Source organism: Corella eumyota, chromosome 7 (genome assembly GCF_963082875.1).
Source record: "Corella eumyota chromosome 7, kaCorEumy4.1, whole genome shotgun sequence".
NCBI lineage: Eukaryota > Metazoa > Chordata > Ascidiacea > Phlebobranchia > Corellidae > Corella > Corella eumyota.
The window spans coordinates 420862-437462 of record NC_137496.1 but is presented as its reverse complement, the minus strand read 5'-3'; the positions used below and the strand labels follow the sequence as shown (position 1 = coordinate 437462).

The window sequence follows — 16601 nt, the reverse complement described above, 5'->3', positions numbered from 1 at the left end:
TTGTTTACAGAGCAAAGTTTATAACCGATTCGCGAACACAGTAAAAACATTCATTTTTTAACATAACAAAGTATTTAAAAAATTATATAATTTTAAAAATAGTTTAAAAGTAATATTTTAGGGTTTAATAATAAATTATAATCAAAACAAAAATAGAGGTCCTGCCGAGATTTGAACTCGGATCGATGGATTCAAAGTCCACAGTGCTAACCGTTACACCACAGGGCCACATTTAAAACAAAGTTATAAAACGTATCATTGGGTAAGTTTCTATAGCAAAACTGAATAAGGGGCTAACTTTGATCATCCAATGTTTAGAAATAACTAAGACTTACTAGTTGTAAATTATATAATATTCTGTCTTTACACTAACCAAACTTTTTATAATTTATCTAATTACCTCTAATTGTTTTAAAGTTGCCATTTAATTACAGTTTTACACAAAATAGTTTAAGAATTAGTAACACGATATTATTAGTGCAGTAAGAATACATAAAACACAAATTTAAATCTGTTAAAGATCAATAGGTTACACTTTAAGTTAGAATTTCTGATTCATCCTAATACATAAGATAAAACCTAATTACAAACACATATCTAGTTATAGAGATACTACAGATTCTACAAGATGACAAAATAAAATAAATTTGGTGAAACTTTACAATAATTACCAAAACTTTAGGTTTCAGTTATTAAAAATTAACACAATTTATTTCGAATTTAAATGAACGAGTTATTCTGTCTGAAAGTTAAGATCGAACGCTGAACACCATTGTCAGAAACTGTTCGTATGAAATATTTATCCAACCATTCTGATTTTTGTCATGTTGGCGAAAGGAGTTTGTCAGCGTCTAAAAATTAAAATTTAATGAATATTCGAAAGTAAAAGTTTACAATATTCGGCATTGCAACAATATAACAACAATTGTATACTTAGACTTGAAAGTAAACCTTTCACAAAGGTAATAAATATAAACGATCAAATGGATTGAATGGATCTCATGGATTAAGTGTAATCTGAATGGGTGAGGGTTATAGTTAGGGTTTAGTTTAGGTGACCCTTTCATCCCATTCAATCCAATATATTTTATGTGTACCTATTCACATTGAGGGTAAATAAATTACTAAAACATATCTTACCTGTAAAACAACACAACATTGAATAAAATCATCAAATGCAATTGTTCCACGTCCTTGTCTGTCAAACTTTCGAATCAATATCTTGTAGAAGTTTTCAGATAACCGGTAACCTTTAAATATAATAGGTGGTTAATGGTGTAAGTATAAGTAAGAGAAATAGTAAAACAAATCATTAATTAAAGATTGGGAATTTCACATAACAAAATAACGCTACATATGAATTTCATATTGCAAAAGATCGCAACACTTAGAACTTTAGTTGTTAAACTTACAAAAAGATGTTATTGCATTATAACCTCTGATTAAACTTATATTGTTATAGCAGCGTATAATAAACAAACAACAGCACCATTTAAAAAAAACTTTTTTCACCAATATCAAACTTACCGAATGACACCAAAGCTGTTTTGAGTTCCTGTAAGTCGATCGTTCCACTGTTGTCTCTGTCGTACTGTCGGAATGTGTTCTGCCAATCTGTTACATATTTCCACAACCCTGAAAACTCATGAAATCCAATCGTTCCGCTGTGGTCATGATCAAACATCCCTGAAATAAAAACATGATAAATACAGTTGAAAAAATAAATAATATCACAAGTTCATTTCTGTGCTGCCAATTTATATTAAAAAAAATTAAGTTATACTTTCTAATCAATGTTTATGACATTTTTAACTACTTCTACTAAGTTTAAAGTTCAGCAAAATGCAATTAAACAATAGCAACATTATATACCTAACAATAAAATATTACTCCATGAAAATAAACAATCATAAATCGAAGACAAATAAACACATCAAATTACCGATCATTAATCGAACAGTCTCTGGATTGAAAGGTTTCCAAGATCCATTAGAAAGAGCTTCCTGGAGCTCCTTGGTCGTGATTTGCCCGCTTCGATCTCGATCAACTTGACCAAAGATTTGTTGCAAGTTTGGTTGCTAATAAGAAAAACAAATTAAAACAAAGATAATTAATTACTAGATTAATGACATGGTGGAGTGGTTAGAACACTTGGCTTCACTAAATAAAGTCTTGTCCTTAATCCACACTGTAATTCCTATAAACTTTAGCTGTTACTACCTGTCTGCCTGTACAACAAAATGCTGTTACCTGGGGTGGAGGGGGTTGCCCATAACCATATTGCTGACCCCCGTACCCCCCTTGTTGAGGGGGTGGTTGTCCATAACCTTGGGGTGGGGGTTGACCATAACCTTGAGGTGGAGGGGCTTGCCCGTAACCCTGTTGAGGGGTTTGTCCATAATTTTGAGGGGGTCGGTATGCCATTTTTAAACGTAACAATTTTATCTAAGATAACACAAATTTATCAACTTTAATTACGAAATTATAAATAAATTAAAAGATATTCTAACCTTATACCACTTAATACCGAAAACTTTAACTAATATTAAGTAAAAACGTTAATAATAAAAAAACTCATTAAAAACCCTTCAGAAATTTTTTCTTGAAGGAAACGAACAAAAGTTGTAACTGAATATGTCGGGCGTTAATTACATTTTTGTTTATCCTCAACATTACTCACCTTGTTTTCTTATCTATCAAAATATTATCACCATCGATGTGTTAGAGGCAAAACAAGCATTTTAAAATATTCTTTAAATATTCTACGCAATATCTAGTACAGTCTTACTTGGAGCAGCATGTTTTGAGATGAACTGGTTAAGGTTTTGATTGGAAATGGGGGCAGAAAAATAAACTAAGAACTTATTTCAACTTACACCAAGTCTAAAGCATTTACAAGTTAAAGAAATTGTTTTTAAGAACAAAAAAGCAAAATATTCAGCACCAACAAAACTGTAAGCAAAATGAAGAAATATTTAACGATCAACAAAAATTTGCAATTCAAGCACAAGAAGTTAAAAACAATCATTATTTTATGTTAAAAAGTTAATATTCTATGCAAGTTGTATATGATTGAAAAGGCACCAATATATATAATCACAATGTTACAAATATTCGAAAATTTACAAAGGGTTATTAAAAATTAAAATTTAATTAAAGATATAAACTATTTAAAAATGTTAATAAAATTTACACAGTGGTTAGGATATACATTAAAATTTAAAGTTTATAAAAATATTACAGATTAAAAATGAACCAAATTTTGAAAAACAAAACACTGTAAAAAATAAAATCGAAATCTTTAAAAGTTTTTTTGCATTAAAATAAAGATTTGCGCCAAAAAACTAAAAACAAACAAAACTACTGCAAAATTAAAAACTTTTTGCTAGAATTATTTACAGCATTAATCATTTAAATGTCTGTTAGACTACAGCAATCATTAAATATTTGTTAAAAATTAATGCAATGTAATTAAAACAAGATTAAAAAAAAGAAATTGTTAAAATGAAGTGTTTGTCATGGTTTAAGAAAAATTCTTAAAATATCCGAACAAAATTATGACATCATAATTAAACATGACTTGACTGCTGTCTTTTCCTGCGATCGTTATGACGATAACTTTTATATTGACGACCCCGCAGTTCTTGACCTTTAGGGTCACGACCTCTCATGCTCGCTGACCCTTGATGGTGAAGACCCCGAACAAAAGGTCGTCGAGGGTCATCAAACCCACCATCATCATTATCCTTGGGTTCAGGAAAATTCGCTCTTTTCGGTGGGTCAACATATCTGCTTTGGGTACTTTTGGGGATTTCCCAATTTGGACTTTTTGGGGATTGTGCAGTTTCTTGTTTCTCACCCTTTGACCCCCAATCTGGGCTTTTGGGGTCTTTAAAACTCTGGGACTTTTCCTTTTTGACTTCTTTTTTGTCAACTTCTTTTATTTTTTTGTCACTTTTCAGTTGAGTAATTTTAATTTGTTGAGCAATCTTGTTAGCGTTGTTGTTGATGTTGTGCTGAAGGGTGACCTCAGGTGGTTTGCTATTTATAGTTTGTCCTCGCTGGTGAACCGCCAAGTTGTTTAGATGACTCAGCGAGTTAAACTAAAAATATTTTGATGTTAGTTTAAAAACTAAAAATAAATCTGTTTTAAGGAAGATAGGGGATTAATATTATAATGTCAGCAGTGGGAATCAAACCTAAGATCCATTTTACACTAATTGTACCTGTATCTGTTGTTTAAATTGAGGTAATTGTAAAGACCAATGATCTGACATTACAGAGTTCACGCTCGTACAACTTAGTGCTTGGTGATTCGTCCGCTTCTGATAGAAGAGAATATAAACAGATTGGGAAGAAAGATCTTTCTCTGCAATACATTCTGTGGTTGTGTCATCAAATAAATACCTGAATATTAAACAAAATATTATTCTTTAATTTAAATTACATGATAAAATAAGAAGATTATTAGTATGTTATTAACAAGAACTTTAAATACCCTAGTCAAGTTCCAAGGTGGTTTTATATTAGCATAACATTTAAATAAACAGTTTAAACATATAAATATCAAACAATTAGTGTTTAAAACATGACATATATCTTACCATTTTCCATTAAGAGGATTGCTACAACAGGCAGTATAATGTCCAGAATTGAGGTTTCCATAATGATTACAGATAGCATATAAGTCATATAAACAAGGTTCTTTAATTTGGTGGAATGAGTTGTGGTGTCCGTTACTCTCTGGCCTAAAATTAAACACAAATTATTGTTACTTTGTTTTTTTTAAACTTTCTATAAATAATTATTAAAGATTGAACTTACTTGTAAATATGTTTGTTCATATCCAATCCAGTTATAGGGAAGTCGACTCTTGTACTTAATTTTGTGCGTTTCTCATTTGTTACTTTAAACCTTTGACAACAAAAAAAAGTTTAATGACTCCCAATCCATAAGTCTTGTTATTGCAACATTGTGGTGGGAGTGGGGCTCAAACCCAAGACCTGTAGTAGCATGCAGGGATTGTATAACAGGCCAGCAGTGGGAAACAAACCAATAACTTTCGGGTTTTACACAAAAATGCTACAATTTGCTTGCCCTTAATTAGAAATATTTTAATATTAAAACAGAATAACAAAATTTCACCTTTTTAAATGAAGAACCAAGATATCGGGTAATGTAGAGAAACTCAACTTTTTAACAGCTCCATGCTGCCCCGTGTGACAGAAAGGACAATTCCAACAATTATCTCCGGCCAAGATTTCCTCCATCGTGTGGAGATCGAAGCAATCCTCGAGGGTGCATGTGATTGGTTGTTGGTTTAATAATCGCTGAAGCCTGACGCTTTCTTGAACTTCAATCTAAAGTTAAAACAAATAAATTTCATTATAAAAGAAAGCTTTAACTTACTTTTTAAATGAACCATAACATAGTTATTTTTACAGCTTGAAAATACCTATTGGGTTGTTAAGTACAACGAGTGTAATTAGTAGTCTTAATTATATTGTAAACATAATTAAATTTTAAAACAAACAATAATTAGAACCTCGGTGTTATGTTTGACTTGTTTAACAATATTTACCTTTAAACTTCAATTTAAAATATATTTTACCTAGATCAAGTTAATGAATTAAATTATAGTTGAACTAAAACACATCTTTACCTTCTCATCAGGAAATTTATCAAAAAGTCCCGATTTGGTCTCTGTGTCCCACTCAGCCATTAACTTAATATGAAGTGGGCCACCTGCTGGACAGTTTTCCAGTGCTTTGTCCACTGTAGGGAGCCGAAGAGGTGTCAGTGGTGAGGATAAATAATTCTTAGAGGGAAGCCCATCGTGAATCTGGGTAAAAATAATTTAGTATTAAGCCTCACAAATGTCACTTGACTAAGAGCTAAATTGAAAGCTTAAAATTACTGCATTGTTCTAGTGTCCTTATTAATATGTAAATACTAGTTTTAAATTCTTATATTTACTCTATAATTTAGTCGGTAAAAATGTTACAAATAAATTTAAATATTTAGTAAAATCACAAACTTGTAATCTGAAGAGAGATCCAAGTTTTTCATGCTTGACTCCATCTTTAATAAACTCGTTCATCTGACTCAAAACAAGAGATTGAAGTTCACTCAACGACACGTCTCGAGATGTTCTGAACACTAGAGGGCTACCAAATCTTTTGCCTAAAACATAATTAATTGGGTTTAAGATTTTAAGATTTTTTACTTTCAATTTTATACCTATTTAAAATTTTATTTACCTTGTTCACCAATCCCTTGTTTGTTAATAAGAATGACGACGATACTATCCATAACTTTATCCTCAGTTTTGCCACCTAGTGTTACCCTTTTCTTTTGCTTTGCCCCGTAATTCCGTGGCAACGTCCCAGCCGTCAATTTAGAGACAGGTGGCATCTCAAACGCATACAGTGACTGATTTGTGACATTTAAAACAGGGATGCTGTCAATATTTTTCTCATCACCGTAGGACTCATGAAAACCATCATGTTTTAAATCAACAAACGCCAACAAGCGGGAATGGATTCCACATTCAAATGAAACTTCTTGTCGTAGTTGATTGATCTTTCCATTTATAGGGACTTCAACTCCAATTTTAATCGTTTTTCCGGCAAAATTTTTCCGACCACTTTTTCTTTTGCTTGGCAGATACGAAACATTTACAAAAATAGCACGATTTGTCTTTTGTTTAAGTGGCAAAGATACGCACAAGAATGGGTCACCAGTCTCACTCTTTTTCTTACAATTCGGACATGTTAAACTAGAATGATATTGTCCTTGAAAAGTTTTTTGAACAACACTATTTGGAGTTAAATCAATTATTTTATTTCTTTCTAATGCAATTTTTTTCGTGCTTTTTCGGAAAGACTTTTGCCGAGTAAAAGGATTTTTCTTAACAACTTGTGCTAGGTTTAAATCTTCGTGAATTTTGTCGAACAACCACAACAAAAACTCCTGTGAATCATGTTGGACATTCCCCTTATACTGAACCCCATGCTTTGAGATGACCTCCTTTAAATTTTTGGTCATTTCAGAGGAATACGATCCGGTCCAAAGACTTTTAATCACCGTGGCAACTTGTTCTGTCAATTCTCCTTTAGTGCCATACTTTTTACTCCGATCCTTCCGGCAGCTTTTTAAATGAGTTTTATATTGTCCCATAACAAAATATTCTGCCATAATGTCGGTATTACTCAGACATTGAATGATGGAGTTTATAAAACAAGTGTTTCCGTGATTTACTAAACCGAATACCCCGGGAATTGATGACAAGGCATTTAAGTCAACACTTTTGGAAACACTGTTTTGTTTTACAGAATAATTTGATGTTGCATTCATTGAACTGGAACGATTAACATTGCGTCCGTTTGAATGTCCGTTGGAGTGCCCGTTTGCAAGTTTTGAGTCATCTTGTGAAAACCCAGCCTCCAGAGCATCAGTGGTGATGTGAGTTCGTTCGTTTTTATTTTTTCGAACTAATTTTTTGACCATATGCAGAGCAATGAAATCACCGAAAGCTTTAAAGGTCGATTTGCGACTTTTTTGTTTGTTTTGAAACGTCGGCATCTTCGTAAATTCTTAAATATCTCTAAACAAAAAAATAAAGATTAAATTATACTGTTTGACTGTTTGACAATGTTTAGCTTGCTAATTCAGTAAACAAAAATCATTTTACAAAATGGCCTCAAAAAAGTTTAGACATTATTATCAACACATTAAACAAACCCTAACTTAATTTAACATCTAAAAAAGCAACTCTCTAGAATTATATAACCCAAAAATAAACTAGTTAGCTTTTAATGTCGAAATTTTTAAAAAATCGCTGTTTTTCGACTGACATCGTTTTATATCTAAACATTAACTTAAAAATCAAAAATTAAAGGCACAGAAACTAACAACTTTATTATTATTAAACAATAATACATGAAATTACCTTTTTGTTTGTTTAATTCATCAATAACACTCGGAAAAACGAAAGTGAAAAACTCGTAAAAATTTCTCCGGATTTGCTATAAAAATGGCGTCCGCGTTTTCCGCTTCATCCCTATAAGATTTATCCTCAAATACGCTAATTATTTTTTTTACATTATTTAAAGTTATAAATCTTTTAAAGTAGCTCAATTTTAATTATCTTTTAATTGTAACATGTTTTTGCATAAATTTATAATTATTTTATATGTCAGCCATTTTGTTATCATTTTCCAGTTTAGCTGCTAGTCGAACCGTATCGATATTCAATGCCTACCGTTGTTTACATTTAAGGAACCTCCCATTATTTACAATTAAAACGAAAGTGGTTCGATAATTCCTCGTAATTCTCGCGTTTTAACGTAAAGTTTATAATAATTATTAGATTACAACCTTGTAATTATATTGTAGGCCAATAATATTTAAACACGAATAAAAAAATACCGTTTAACACAGGTATAAATAACGTTTTTGGGTTAAAAGTACTTTAACTGTTTAAATATGGCTAAGCGCCCACCACCCCCTAGAATGGCCCCCAAACCTGGGGTTATTAAAGTTTACCTGGCCTTGTTTCCATACACAGCTCAACATGTAGATGAACTAACTTTTGATGAGGGTGACCGCTTGTATGTTTCTGATCAATCTAACTCCGGTAAAACTTATTTTTTAACATTGAGGTTAAATTAAATATAAAAATTTTTGCATGAAATAGTAAATTTAAAAAAAATTAATATAAATTCAATATTTCAGATTGGTGGAAGGCGACGGGCAAAGGAAAATCGGGGTTAGTCCCAAGTAATTACGTCACCGAGGATCTCACAAACTCGATCGATTTCCCACTGCACGAGGCAGCAAAGAGAGGAAATCTGGAATATCTTGAAGAATGTCTCGAGAACAAAATTGCAATCAACGGGAAAGATAAATCGGGGAGCACGGCTCTTTACTGGGCAGCACATGGTGGTCACATTCCCTGCACTGTCACGTTAATTGAGAACAAATATTGTGACGTAAATGTGCAAAATAAGTTAGGTGACACGGCACTTCATGCCGCGGCATGGAAGTCACATCCAGAAATTGTTCAAATGCTGTTAAATAAAAATGCGAACATGGCGCTTACAAACATTGAGGATAAACTGCCGTTTGATCTTGCAAAAGATGCAGAGACAGCCGCCATGTTAAAACCAAAAACTAGAAATTCTGTCTCAAGTTCGAACGACGAATATCTTGATGATTCCGATTAAAAATTTGTGCAAAATGACAAAAATCTTTTCTTTAAATAATGTTCATAATTACCCAATATTTTAACATTCCATGCTAAAAAAATAGCTGTAAAAAAGTTTTACGTTTAAAATCCCACTGTAAATAATGGACATTGCTGTACGATTTATAAATTAAATAAGGTACTTAACAAACATGACAAATAGGATCTCCTTGTACAATGAATTTATAAGAAATAACGTCAATTTTTGACCGAAAAAACTATTTGTACTTAGCCAAATTCAATCTATGTTTGTTTTACAAAGTTGTTACGTTACTTTGTTGAAAAAATTATATTTTATTACGGTATAATTTTATTCATTCTGTTACACTGGTACAAAATATTTTGTAAATTTGAATCGTAACGTTAATGGTATTTTCAGAACCAACTTTGTAATTAGCCGCACTTATTAAACGGAAATTTGATGGAGTTATTACATTTAATATAGCAATCGTATTTTTATTCTTTTTTATATAAATGTTTTTCTGCTTAAATGTAAATAATAATGCTTATTATATGGAATGTAATTTTTGTTCTACTCAAATAAAAAATAAAAAAATAACCCCAAAAAATAAATGGCCTATTTTTCTAAGTAATCCCACTAAACCCTTCAGTAAGTACTGATAGCGATTATTTTTATAATATTTTAAACCAATTATAAATAACACTTTGGGATAAAAAGTCATTATTAGGTAATATAACTCATAAATTGGTATTTAATGAACAATATTACATATTTGTATGTTAATATGCTATTTTATCATGCAGAAGTAATGAAGCAATTTCTATGTAAAGATATAATGAAAATAAATTAATTTTTGGCAATTATTTGTTGCATTATGAACATATTTAAGCCGGGTCTGATCTACGTTATTTTATTTAAAACGTGCCAACTTGGGAGTTTAAACAAGTTTTACCAAAACTTTCACAGAATATTGAACCTTTAAAAAACAAATACAAACACAATTGAAATTTTGTGTTGTAATACACTTCACAAAACTAAACTTGAGCTGTATGCAAATTGTATTGACATTAAGTTTATCAAGCACTTGTTTGTTTTTATTCAACCCATGGTATATAATTAAACACTTACAGAATACCACATTATATTTGCATTACCCCATGCAAAATTACTTAAAAAATACTAATTAGAAAATGTGGGACTTCATTAGTTGGTTGGTATGGTAGCATAACAAACTAAAACTTGACGGTTGAAAGGCTTTCACAGACTTAGTACTTTACTAATTTATACGATATTTTTAAGTTTAAATACCATCAAAATATCTGCTTTTCATAAATCAATAAAAGTTTGACAAAATAAGAATGGTTGAGGAGGATACAAAAGATTTCAGCACTGAGTTTAAACTAGTAGGGGTAAGTTTGTATATTTTAAAATATTGATGCCAAAAATAATTAAGTGTACATTATATTAAACACTAAATAACCCTTATAAGTTAATCTAACAATATTTTACTAAAAATTAAATAACAAGGACGTTCTACTCGCTTTGGGGATAACTTCGGCAATCCTTGGAATATTTGAGTTGATCAAACAACTGGAACTGACCGACTCTGATCTGGGCAAAGCTAGCGAAGGAATATGGTGTGGAGTTATGGTAAGTTAATAAAAATGGCAGATTAAGTTTAATAAAAAGATATCAATAAACAATAAAGAGATATTAATGTTGCCTTAAATCTTGTAGAGTATGTGTGTTGGAATAATATCGTTGACAACAAGCTTTTCACCTAGCAGAGAAAAGGTTTGAATATTTAAAATTTTATTTTTAAGTTTATCAAATTACATGTAAAAAGCTTTACTATATGTAAGATTTTTTTCGTAGACAAGCTGGTTAATGAAAATTAATTGAAAACCAGGTTTTGAAGTCAACCTTTTTACACACAAAATATTTTTGTTTTTTAGTATGTATGTGGCATCATTGCTGGGGTCCTTGGCGCTGTAACTTGTCTTATAATGATCAGCCTTGATGGAGCAAAGATTGCTAATTATCAAACAACTGCATTGACTTATTCACCATCTTGTTTATCAATTTATACATGCAGTCAAACAACTGTGAGTATATATTGTAGTTTGTGATATAAAAAATTGTGCTTTTTCGTATTAAGACATTGAGGAGAACACCCAAAAAAAATATTTTATATTAAGGTGATTGAATGCAACCCAAATTATCCTTACAACTGTTATCCAACTGGGGATGGCCAGGTAACTACTTTTAAAGTAAACACTTTGTTTTAACCATTAAAACTACTAATAACCACATTTTTCTTAGTCTTATTACGAATGCAACTTGAATTACCCTTACAATTGTTGGCCTGTTAGTTCGGTAAGTCGTTCTTAACAGCAACATTTCAAGTAAACTTACCTTTTATTTTTAGTTTAAACTTATTTTTTTAACTTTTAGAAGAGTGAAGGTTGTGGAGATAAATGTTACTCTCCCGACAACCAGGTTTTAAATATTTTTATTCAAATAAAAAAAAATCATATATACATATAATAAGGGAAATAAACAAATTTGGATAAATAACTTTGTTTATTTTTAGTCTGGTGTAGTCACCTGCGATAGAATCATCTCTCCTTCAACTTGTTTAGCAGTAAACCTAATTTTAATTCACCTATGATTGTAATGCAAACTTAATAACTTAAAATAACTCATACTATTTTGGTTTATTTAAAAATAATCATTTATAACACCATACCCAAGGATGCTACAACGTGCATGTAAAAAATAAAGTAAATAACCTTGTGTTAAAGTCCTTCCCTAAAACAAAATAACTTAAGATTAAACAACATTATTTTTATCATATTTTCATCTACAGAGCAAGACAATATTGTTAATCACAGACTTTATTCTGATGTTTTGTGGTCTCATAATGCTTGGATGCTGTGTTTCTGTAGCAACATTCTGCATTAAGACATTGCCGCATACCAATGCCAGTTCTCAGAACGTAAAAATTTACAATCAAAACTGTTTCCAAAAATGAGCACTTGTATAAATTATATTTTAAATTTAGACATTGACTGGCAATAACCGAGTAGGACCTCAACCCCCAAACCCGGTTTGTATATATTTTTATAGTGTGTTGTTAATAAAGTAAAAAAGTTTTTATTATAACAAAGCTTTTATCTTAAAAGCCAAACTAAAATTTAATTTAAATTTTAAATAAGAAGTTATTGCATATCAGCAAACCTAAAAAGCGGCAAAATGCTAAAAAAGATTTTGTTATTACAAACCTTTATTCTTAAACACTAATTGCTTATTAACAAACTTAAAAAAACTTTCAAACTAAAGCAGACAATGAACAACCAAACACCAACCAATAACCAAAATTCGATGCCAACTTCACGTTCAACAAGGCCTAGTAAGATATCTTGTAGATAAATTAGTTTGTGTTTATTTCTTGGTGTGTGTTTTTTTAATCAAATTACACAAAACCTATACTACTTTAAATTCTTTAGTTTTTTTTAATTTTAACTTCAAGATGATTTTTTCGTTAGTTAATCTGTCAATTGGTATTGGGCTTAGGAAGTAGAAGTATGCCCCACTAAAGATAAAAAGTAAAATTTTAATCAAATTTTGTTATTTATTTAGATGAACAAACAGAAAGCACTCTGTAAGTTTATTAAAAGTCCTGAATGGCCCACAACATGAAAGAGAAGAATGTTAGAATTAAATTTTAATTAAAACTATTAGAAAATGATAATTTAAAATTATTTTGTAGTTTTACAAAAAAAAATTTAAATTAATCAACTATTTTTAAGATTTTACATTTGAATTATATTTCTTTGCCAATACCTATCTATTTTATTTTAATTGTTTTTCGCAGTAAGTTTGAAGTGGCAATAATAATAATATCCTATTAGCCTGCTTTTACTTTTGTAAGCTGAACCATTTTATATAAATGCTCTTAATTATTTATAACGTTGATTTTTGCTGTGTCAAAATAAAAAATAGAATAATTTTAAATTTGGTTTTATGTATATATAGATATAAGTAAAAGATGACAATTATTTTTATAATATCCCAAACCAATCTTAAATAAAACCCAAGATAAAAAGTTTTTTTTGATCAATATTACTTCTAAGTAGGTCGTTATTTAATAATTAATATCACATTATTGTACAAATTAATATTAAGTAATGAAGCAACTTCTATGTAAATTTAATAAAAATAAAATAATTTTTGGAACATCTTTGTTTTTTGTTGCATTATAAACAAAAGCGGGGTTCGATTTGCATTATTCTATGATTTAAAACATGCCAACTTTTTAATTTGAACAAAATATAAAATGGTATTAATATTGTTCCAACCCCAACTTTAACAAAGTATTAAACCCCAATACAAACACAATTTAAATTTTGTGATGTAATATACTTCACAAAACTAAACTTTATGCAAATTGTATTGACATTAGGTTAATCAAACACTTGTTTGTTTTTAATTAACCCATGGTATTTAATTAAACACTTACAGACTACCACATTATATTTGCATTACCCCATGCAAAATTACTTGAAAAATATTAATTAGAAAATGTGGGACTTCATTAGTTGGTTGGTATGGTAGCATATCAAACAAAATATATACAGTTGAAAGGCTTTCACAGACTTAGTACTTTACTAATTTATACGTTATTTTTTAGTTTGTAAAGAAATAAAAATACATCTGCTTTTTATAAATCATTAGAAGTTGTAAAATAAAAATGATTGAGATTACAGCAACCAAAAAAGAAAAAGAGGACCCATTCAGCAGTGAGTTTAAACTACTGGGGGTAAGTTTGTATATTTTATGCTTAATATTTATTTAGTATCTTATAAATTTATTGAAAACACTTACTAAATAACAAGGACGTTCTACTGCGATTGGGAATAACTTCAATAATCCTTGGAGTAATTGAGTTGATCAAACAACTAGAACTGACCGACTCTGATCTGGGCAAGATTGGGGAAGGAATATGGTGTGGAGTTATGGTAAGCCTAATAAAAAAATGGCAGATTTAGTTCAATAAAAAGACATCAATAAACAATAAAGAGATATTAATGTTGCCTTAAATCTTGTAGAGTATGAGTGTTGGGATAATATCGTTGACAACAAGCTTTTCACCTAGCATCAAGAAGGTTTGAATACCTTTTTTACAAAAAATAATTTTTTAATATTATCTCGCTAAACTAAATGCCCAATCTTCAAAGTTTACCCTAGTAATGATAGTTAATACAGAGTAACACAGAATACTCTTGTTCTTATAGTATGCCTGGGGCACCATTGTTGGGATTCTGGGAGCTGTGACTTGTGCTATAATGATCAGTCTTGAAGGGGCAAAGATTGCTGATTATCCAACAACCAGTGAGACTTACGCATCGTCTTGTTCATCAATTTATACATGCAGCCAAACAACTGTGAGTATATATTGTAGTTTGTGATATTAAAGTACAAGAGGTGAATGTGTTTCTTATTTTAAGATCTTGAATATTTTAACCACTTGATTTATTTATGTTTTTTTCAGGAATTATGCACTGGAACAACTTGTTCATTAGTACCAACAGTAAGTTAAAAACACAATCTTGATTTCAATATATTGCATGGTAGGGTTTAATATAAATACAATGCAAGGGTAATGTCAATATTATTCATGGGATACAGTAAGTATATTACATTAAATGCCAGAGTGGGGTAGTGCAAATATAATTAGGCACAGGTGTTTATTTAAATATTATAAGTTGATTAAAAACAAACAAATCCTTGATAAAAGAACAATGTCAACACAACTCGCTTTACTCTTATTAACTTTTGTCAAGTGTATTCAAACAGTGCACAAAAAAGTGCTAGTAATTCAGTAATGAAGAAACTATGACTTGGTTAACTAATTTATTTAGTCCTTTTTTCATTACATTGTTTAACATAGTTACGGTCACAACAAAATCTTTTATATTAAGGTGATTGAATGCAACCCAAATTATCCTTACAACTGTTATCCAACGGGGGATGGCCAGGTAACTACTTTTAAAGTAAATACTTTGTTTTAACCATTTAAACTACTAATAACCACATTTTTCTTAGTCTTATTACGAATGCAACTTGAATTACCCTTACAACTGTTGGCCAGTTAATTCGGTAAGTCGTTTTTAAAAACAATGTGACAATTCTCGTACTTTTAATAGTTTTTGTTTGAATCTTTTTTTAAACTTTTAGAAGAGTGAAGGTTGTGGAGATAAATGTTACTCTCCCGACAACCAGGTTTTAAAAATTTTTTTTTGTATTAATAAAAATGTTGTTTTATAATTCTAATAAATGTTTTAAGTAACTTTGTTTATTTCTAGACTGGTGCGACCACATGTGAACGAATTCTTTACCCTTCCACTTGTGAAGCAGTAAAAACTTTATTTTTTTGTTATCTTTATAATTTAAATTGCATTTATAATTTGGTTCATCATTCCTTGGTATCGTAAAAACATACCATTTATAATGCCTCACTTAAGGATTTTACACCATGCCTAGCAGCAAATTAAGTTTAAAAACCCTAAGTTGAAGCCCAAAACAAGATGTAGTAGCATTAAACAATAATAACACATCCTTACTTTAAACTAACTTTCACAGAGTAAGACAATCCTGCTCATTATTGACTGCATCCTCATTATCTTCGGCAACATAATGCTCGGATGTTGTGTTTCTGTGGCAACATTCTGCATCAAAGCGATCATGCAATGCAATTGTTGTGGATGTTCTGAAATTGAAATTAGGGTAAAGTTTAATTTCTAAATGATAAGTTTTTAAAAATGAACATTTGTTAAAAATATGTTTTAAATTAGGCATCAACTGGCCCTAATCAAGTACAACCTGTTAACCAAGAACCGGTTTGTATTTATTTTTTTTGATGTTATTCTTTGTAGAAATTAAAAATAAAGTAAAGTAGGATTGTGAATGAGATTTTATTATTACAAAACTTTAATCTTAAAAGCCACAACAAACAAACTTAAATTAAAATTGGTCGCTAACAAGATATTTAAAAATCTTAAATAACCAAAACAGGTAATCAACCAACCAGTTTATTATTACCAACACCAACCAAACTACAGTCAACAAATTCAACCAGTAAACCACCAACTACACCCCACTAACCAAAAAGTGACACCAACTTTGCAGAGAAACAACTTACTTTCACCAATACCTAGTAAGTTAACCGGCAACATGATGTAGTGGTAAGAACACTTGCTACACCACACAGAAGGTCGTGGGTTCAATTCCCACTCATGCTGTAGCGCTCTTGAGTAAGGCGCCATAAACTCCTGATAAGTCAGCACTTAATCAGCAGCATAATTACCGGGCAATTATAGTCTCTATAAT

The 16601-nt window shown here is 30.4% G+C and overlaps 3 protein-coding genes and 1 non-coding gene across 4 annotated transcripts; 1 reads left to right on the top strand and 3 right to left on the bottom strand.

Annotated features, from left to right (window-relative positions):
- Positions 1–156: 156 nt before the first annotated feature.
- Positions 157–228, bottom strand: Trnaq-uug (transfer RNA glutamine (anticodon UUG)). The gene has a single exon. It is a non-coding gene; the product is annotated as a tRNA-Gln (tRNA).
- Positions 229–412: 184 nt separating this feature from the next.
- On the bottom strand, positions 413–2466 carry LOC145759325 (programmed cell death protein 6-like). Its single transcript, XM_082573130.1, has 5 exons — positions 2251–2466; positions 1943–2078; positions 1528–1686; positions 1141–1250; positions 413–851 (listed from the first exon to the last, which is right to left on the bottom strand). Exons 1-5 carry the CDS (start codon positions 2422–2424, stop codon positions 750–752), a joined length of 681 nt encoding a protein of 226 aa, XP_082429256.1. The 5' UTR covers positions 2425–2466; the 3' UTR covers positions 413–749.
- Positions 2467–3200: 734 nt separating this feature from the next.
- Positions 3201–8011, bottom strand: LOC145759037 (ubiquitin carboxyl-terminal hydrolase 31-like). The gene is made up of 9 exons (XM_082572769.1): positions 7952–8011; positions 6261–7606; positions 6038–6183; positions 5663–5842; positions 5146–5360; positions 4825–4914; positions 4605–4748; positions 4227–4407; positions 3201–4103 (listed from the first exon to the last, which is right to left on the bottom strand). The coding sequence occupies exons 2-9, from the start codon at positions 7582–7584 to the stop codon at positions 3570–3572; spliced, it is 2814 nt and encodes a 937-aa protein (XP_082428895.1). The 5' UTR covers positions 7585–7606; positions 7952–8011; the 3' UTR covers positions 3201–3569.
- Positions 8012–8313: 302 nt separating this feature from the next.
- Positions 8314–9957, top strand: LOC145759394 (osteoclast-stimulating factor 1-like). The gene is made up of 2 exons (XM_082573214.1): positions 8314–8638; positions 8737–9957. The coding sequence occupies exons 1-2, from the start codon at positions 8488–8490 to the stop codon at positions 9225–9227; spliced, it is 642 nt and encodes a 213-aa protein (XP_082429340.1). The 5' UTR covers positions 8314–8487; the 3' UTR covers positions 9228–9957.
- Positions 9958–16601: the final 6644 nt, after the last annotated feature.

Bases quoted from the DNA above. Each gene is read 5' to 3' on its own strand.
- LOC145759325 (XM_082573130.1), bottom strand. From the start codon at position 2,424: ATGGCATACCGACCCCCTCAAAATTATGGACAAACCCCTCAACAGGGT. The intron at 1,687-1,942 runs GTAATTTGATGT...TTTTTATTTCAG, and splicing joins GACTGTTCGATTAATGATCG to GGATGTTTGATCATGACCAC. The intron at 852-1,140 runs GTAAGATATGTT...TTTAATTTTTAG, and splicing joins AATGTTGTGTTGTTTTACAG to ACGCTGACAAACTCCTTTCG.
- LOC145759037 (XM_082572769.1), bottom strand. From the start codon at position 7,584: ATGCCGACGTTTCAAAACAAACAAAAAAGTCGCAAATCGACCTTTAAA. The intron at 5,843-6,037 runs GTTTGTGATTTT...ATTTTTACCCAG, and splicing joins GATCTCTCTTCAGATTACAA to ATTCACGATGGGCTTCCCTC. The intron at 5,361-5,662 runs GTAAAGATGTGT...TTTTAACTTTAG, and splicing joins ATAAATTTCCTGATGAGAAG to ATTGAAGTTCAAGAAAGCGT.
- LOC145759394 (XM_082573214.1), top strand. From the start codon at position 8,488: ATGGCTAAGCGCCCACCACCCCCTAGAATGGCCCCCAAACCTGGGGTT. The intron at 8,639-8,736 runs GTAAAACTTATT...TCAATATTTCAG, and splicing joins TTCTGATCAATCTAACTCCG to ATTGGTGGAAGGCGACGGGC.